At 40.8% G+C, this 6,873-nt stretch overlaps 1 protein-coding gene across 1 annotated transcript in view; it reads right to left on the reverse strand.

The window, feature by feature from the left end:
• The window catches only part of LOC101848483 (rap guanine nucleotide exchange factor 1), a gene marked incomplete at both ends in the record, with an annotated part of 37,112 nt that overhangs the window by 24,434 nt on the left and 5,805 nt on the right, over nt 1-6,873 (reverse strand). The window contains 1 exon segment of the mRNA XM_013090107.1: nt 1,520-2,329. Coding sequence (XP_012945561.1) covers nt 1,520-2,329 — 810 coding nt within the window.

The following is a 6,873-nucleotide window of genomic DNA, read 5'->3' on the forward strand; positions in this document are numbered from 1 at the left end:
TAAGAGAGAGAGAGAGAGAGAGAGAGAGAGAGAGAGATCTGCATGTCACAAAGCAGATGTCTGGGGTTTAGAATAACACTCTTGGTGAGGACTTTTTATAGTTAGTGTTTTATGGCACTTGCAACACAATAAGGTCACATAGGTGCCGAAGACTAGAGGTGTTACAAGAGAGTAACAAACACCAAAAAAGAAGGAGAGATCAGAATGAAAATGTTTGATAGGAAAGAAGGAGCAAAACCACATGAGAGCACCCGCCAACCACCCACCTTGGTGAGGACATTAGAGGGGTTACTAGAGAGCGACATACAAAAAGTAAAGGTAGAGTAGAAGTAAGGATGGTAGGTATTTGACAGGGAAAAAAAAAAAGAGTAAATGATACAATAGTGCCCGCCTACCACACACCACATAAATGTGCATAACAACATAAATACAAACAAAAAGGAAATCCTTCAAAAAACGACCAACACAAAAAAACAAAACAAAAACCGCAAGAGGAATCTGAAATAAGCCAACAACACCAAATACCATACATCATGCACCACTTGAGAATGAGCTTTACAGCGCTATCAACACTTCAAGAAAACATTTAAACATAGACGAGAAAAAAAAAGAAGAATGAAAATGCCGAAACTAAAAGTATGAGCAACGATCCACATGAGAAAAGTGTTGAATGGTGGGTGGGTCCTGTAACTTCTTTCTTATCTCCAGAAAGTCGTTTAAAGAAAAGCAAAACCCAAAAGGCAAAAAACTAAAAAAAAATCCCAGAGACAAGGAAGCTGGCCAGCTTTCGTATTTACCTACAGCTGGACTGTGCCAGCTGTTAACCATAATTAATATCAAATAAAGTATCTAAATATCTACTGGCATGGTAAGTTTTAGTTTTAGTAAAGGTTTTACGGCACTCGCAACTGCATTAAGGTCATATGAGTGTCAGAAGATTAGAGGTGTTACAAGAGGGTAGCAAACATAAAAGAGAAGAAGGGGAGATAAGGATGGTAACTGTTTGATAGGAAAGAAGAAACAAACCACACCAGAGCACCCGCCAACCACCCACTGTCTACTAGCACAAACATAGGAACAACTGAACTTAACAAAACCTCAAAACCCGAGATATCCACTTCAACCCTGCTGTTGAGGACACGAATACAAAACCGAAAGAGCTGAACTTACGCACAAAGTTACAGCCAACAACTGTGTCTTAAAGTCATTATACGCCGACCGAACATCATATAAAACGACAAAGACAATTGAGACGGCCACTTATAATAATAATAACAATGATAATAATAATAATAATAATAAATGGCATTTGTATAGCGCATATCCCTGCTTGACAGCAAGCTGTATGCGCTTTACACTATACTATTACCCCAGTAGACCTTAGAACACTCAAAACATTCTCAGCTTCCCGGGAAGCATACAGTGCAAGCAGCTGATAAAGCACTCAAACACTAACAAACTGACAAAATCTTTCACTTGAGCTTCCTGAAAAGAGAAAGCGGCAGAACTGAACCTTTACCTTTGATTCGAGTGGTTGGACTGTGAGCTGGAGGTGGAACTGGAGGAGATCCGGGACTCCATCTTCCTCATGACCACCGTCCTCTGCTGTGACATGGTAACCGAGGAACCTACAGAGGTCAAGGCCGCCACCCGGTCCTCCAGACCGTCGGGGACATTGTCATACTGGGAGTTCAACCGGTGCAAACCGCTGCCCTTCTTGGCCGGGAGCGGAGGGGGCGTGTCTTCGATGCAGTGGGTCAGCTTCTTGATCTGAGACGTCAGCTGGTTGATCTCGTCGCAGGCTTTGCCTCCCGTCGTGGCTTTCCGCGACACGACCGTGCTGCTGACCAGTTTGGAGTCGCTGACCGTGCGCGAGAACGTGTGTGTGGTGGTGGTGGTAGACGGCCCACCCTCCGAGTCTTTCTGCTGCTGCCACGACTGCGTGGCCTGAAGGGAGGAGGAAGAAGAAGAGGAGGAAGACTGAGAGATGCTGACATCCCCCAAGGACAGGTGATTCACCGGACTGCCCCCGTTTGTGGCAGCGCCAGGAACGATCCCCCCAGACACCAAAGTGTTGCCAGGCAACGAAGCTAAAGAGCCACGCCCGGCAATGCCAAGTTGGTGGTCCAGAGACGCGCTGGAGACAAGAGAACTGGGATGCGTTGACGTTGACGGCGTGGCGCCTGATGGTGTGCTACATGTACTGGCACGACCCGACACGCTGTCCAGAATGTCCAGACTTGTGCTGGGGGAGCGTTTCTTCTCCGGGAGAGGTGGCGGGACGAGGTCCTGGCCGCCATCAACGCTATCCTGGTCTGACGACGTCAGCCTGTGATGGGAAGGGGGAGGGGGAGAGGGAACAACAACAACGTACATGAGACATTGGCTTCTTAAGAGTTGCTGAGCGGTGGGTTCTTGTTTGAAGGGCACCTCTGGAAGGTCCTACGTCTTCACTTTCCCTCTGTTGCCTCTGTCTGTCCGTCTTACTTTTTCCCAGCACTAAATGACCATTATTATTTCTACATGCTTCTCTTCACTCAAAGAAAAAGCAACAAACAAACAAAAAAAGAAAGAAAAGAGTTGTCGTATCCCAATCCACAGACAGATTGGTTTCGTTTTGTTCGTTTGAGTAAAGAGGAGCACACTGACACAATAATGGTCATTTAGTGTGGGGGGGGGGGAAGTAAGACAGACAGACAGACAGAAACAACTGAGGGAAAGTAAAGAAGTAGGACCAACCAGTGGCACACATGGTCCACACCCAGAAAGCACACGTTTTGTTTGTTTTGAGTATAGAGAAGCACGGTTATTTAGTTCAGGGGAAACACAAGACAGACAGACAGACAGACAGACAGACAGACAGACAGACAGACAGACAGACAGACACAGATTGACAGCAAAGATACAGAGGCTCTCCCCTTCAGAACATTTCTGTAAAAAAATAAAATCAAAAAGTCAGAGCTATATATAGGAACCTCAGATGGTTTTTAAAAAGGAGGGGGGAAAACCAACAGCAAAGCCAAGACTGCAGCCAATTAGAAAACATTTCAAAACATATTGCAACATTGCAAAAACAGGCAAAAAATAGTTCTTCACAACTCATTTCGTGGGTAGCATCTTAGCCATAGTGCATGTGTCTGCGAGGAGCACACTCCGGAGAGAAAGACACAGAGGAGATGAAGAAAAGGGGACAGACCACATCCCAATGTCTATAAATGGGAGAGATATTTTTTGCCCGAATACTTAAAAGATAAGACAGCATGATAGCAACCAAGCGTGCATAAATGTAGCAGCCAATTCAAGTTAAGTGCAATGATGTCAGTACAACATAGGCTTTTCCAACTTCTTTCAAATGGGAGTTACACATTCAGTCATTTTTCTTTATTTCTCTCCATGCAAGAGAGAGAGAGAGAGAGAGAGAGAGAGAGAGAGAGAGAGAGAGAGAGAGAGAGAGAGAGAAAGAGAGAGAGAGAGAGAGAGAGAGAAAAGATAAGGAGAGAGAAAAAATGTAAAAGAGATATGGAAAGTGAAAGATAGAGAGACAAAGAGTGAAGGGGAAAGATAGGCTACAAATGAGAGAGAGAGTGTAAAAGACAAGGAGAGAGCATGGAGAGAGAGAGAGAGAGCGAGAGAGAGAGAGAAAGAGAGAGAGAGACTGAAAGAAAAATACTTTTACAAACTTATTTAGTGACAGCACCCAAATAGGATAAAAACATTCACAAGAACAAGAATAAATGTGCCACTTCTATTAATATTTTGCCACACATTAAAAAAAATACCAAAGCACACAAATGTACATTGCATAAATTAGCCTGGCGTGTCAAAACCATTACAATGGAAGCAAAAGCAAACGATGTGCAGAAATATATGTGTGAAAACCAGAGTTACATCTTTACAATATCACGCAACACACACTGTTAAGGAAGTAAGAAAAACTCCCCTCCTCCTCTCTCAATCTTTTATCCAGTAATGTGTCCTCATTCTTTTTTTCTTTTGGGTGCCAGACGAATAAGAAATTAATTATAAAAATGTGAGCTCACAGTGGTACTCTTACAATGTAAACTGAGAGATGTCTCTCAAATCGAGAAGGACAAAGGAAGAAGACTGATTGCAATTGATAAATGTATGTCAAAATAGGACCAAAAAGCTCATATATCTTGACATTGGGAATATATCCTGGGGGTTTCCAGAGACACAGTCATACTGTAAGATTATACAAGTGCATCTGCTCCGTGAAATATTAACAAAAATGGAAAAAGTACCACAAAAATATACTTTCCCTTTGCTTTCATTCAATAATAATTTTCTTAGCTTCTTTAGGAAAGTCATAGTATTACTTTTAGATCCAAAGTCTATCATATTGACTTTTTCAAGTCAAAAACAAACGAAAGAATTTTTAAATCTTATTTGTTAAATTGAACTGTCATTACTCGTTCAAAAAGTTTTCCGAATAATGTTGAACACATTTGTCAAAATACGAGGTCCCAAACTTGTGATCTTAACACCAAATAAATGGTTCCATCCCCACTCTAAATTTTAATAAGACAGAACAACTCTGAGGTCACAGATGAAAAGCCACACAAAAAATGTTGAAGGCAATTCGTTATTAGTACAGGTTATAATTTTAAAAAAGCTGCCACACAATGAGGGTTAGAATCCGATTAGTAGGAGAATGGTAGCAACAAGGATCAAGCTTAAGGCAGGTCAGTCAGTCACATCAAGGAAAAACAACAAGCAGCCAGTCAGCTGAGCAGTGAGCACAAGCAGTTAACAGCATTGGTGGTCAGGGACATACATAGACCAGAAAACAGGCCGGGGCAGAGCTGCCGTAAGTTGACAAAAACGCCTTTTATTATTCACAGTAGTTTTGAGAAAAAGAGGCATCGTTCTTCCGAAATCTGCATTCAAATTAATTTTTTTTAAATTGTCAGTTTCACTTTGACTTTTTCACAAGTAGGGAAACTGATCAGGCTTTCGATTAAGCAAATACAACATTTGGGCGCCAAAATGAAAAAAAAACTGGCCTTTAGTCAGTTTATGGCAGAGAACTGAAACATGACGCATACATTGTGCAATTTTTAAAAAGAAGCATGCAGCACAGAATGCACACACAACCTCTCCTTCCTTAATCTCATACCAAAAAAATGCACAAACAAAATTTGTTAAAATATAAATGTGTCTTCGTCATTCTTCTAGCAATATTTTGACGGAACAAGACCATCATAACAATCATACAAGCAAGGTCACAGTTGACCGTCAATATCATACCGGCACACAAGTCGACACCACCCCATGCCAAAAAGTCAGCGCAAGCCATAACCAACTAACCAACAAGGGTGCTAGGAATTTATCCCAAACTCCATTCAACATGGCATTTGTGAATGACAAGTTAAGGTTTCATACAGACTGGCACACATTTGAACCTTTATAAACACGTGATACATTAGGCTACAACAATAAAATGAACAAGAATCATGTGTTAACGAAATCTCATTAAAATAAACATTCAAATTCCAGGTATACCTAATAATACTGATAATAACTGCATTTATATAGCGCACATACATGCTCTTTGTTTAGTTAGCGTTTTACAGCCCTTGCAGCACAATAAGGTCATATAAGTGCCCAATAAGGTCATATAAGTGCCCAATAAGGTCATATAAGTGCCCAATAAGGTCATATAAGTGCCGAAGATTAGAAGTGTTACAAGAGAGTAACAAACATTTTAAAAAAGGAAGAGAGATAAGGACGAAAGACGTTTTATAGGAAAAAAGGAGCAAATCACACCTGAGCACCCGCCAACTACCCATAAACATGCTCTATGCACTTTGCAACCATTTACACCATCCTGTAGGGACACAAAACCTCACATCGCCCAGAGCACCCCAAACAAGCAGAGATTAGAAGCAGCCTTTTTCTCACATATCTAAATGCTGGTTTTTTAAAAGTTTTAGTAAGAGTTTTACTGCACTTGCAACACAATAAGGTCATATAAGTGCCGAAGATGAGAAAGTGTTGCAAGAGAGCAACAAATATAAAAAAAGAAGGAGGGGAAATAGAGAAGATAGATTTTTTATAGGAAAGAAGGAGCAAACCACACCAGAGCACCCGCCAACTACCTAACTTATGTTGGTTTGGGTGAGAGAAAAAATTACAATCATCGGACATCTTCCAACCTCATGGGCCACAGCACGAGATAACTAGCATCAACGAACAGTGGATACAAGGACCAAAAAACAAACTTGTGTACCGAGCACAAGGAAAACTGGCAGTACCTTGGAGTAACTATATAATAGTTACTCCAAGGGCAGTACAGCTAAAGAAAATGTCAAAATGGGAAGAAAACAGTCACAGGTATATATAATTTAGCTAATAGCACACACAAAAACATAGCACAAAAGTGTGTGTGTATATATATATATATATATATATATATTGACACGAGGCTCAGACACAGACGAGCCCATCACTGAGGTGTATCCTTGAGCAAGAGACCATAACACGAGCTAAAAATAAAGGGGAGCTTTACCACCTGGCGACCAGCGATGGCAAGTTTGTAACATATCTGTACGTTTCAGATCTATGTAGCTATACATTAATGTATTTATGTACCATATTTATGCATTTATGTACCATATTTATGTATTTATGTACCATATTTATGTATTTTGATACCATATTTATGTATTTTGATACCATATTTATGTATATATTATATACAAACTTCTACACAGGGATAAAAAAAAAAAGGTAGGGAAAAAATAATGCATTTTCAACAAGCTATTGCAACAGCATTGTAACATAATGGGTTTGCATACTTCAAAAGACAATGAGGGGGGAAAACCAACAGCAAAGCCAAGACTGCAGCCAATT

The sequence above is a fragment of the Aplysia californica genome, unplaced genomic scaffold (genome assembly GCF_000002075.1).
Source record: "Aplysia californica isolate F4 #8 unplaced genomic scaffold, AplCal3.0 scaffold01145, whole genome shotgun sequence".
Taxonomy (NCBI): domain Eukaryota; kingdom Metazoa; phylum Mollusca; class Gastropoda; order Aplysiida; family Aplysiidae; genus Aplysia; species Aplysia californica.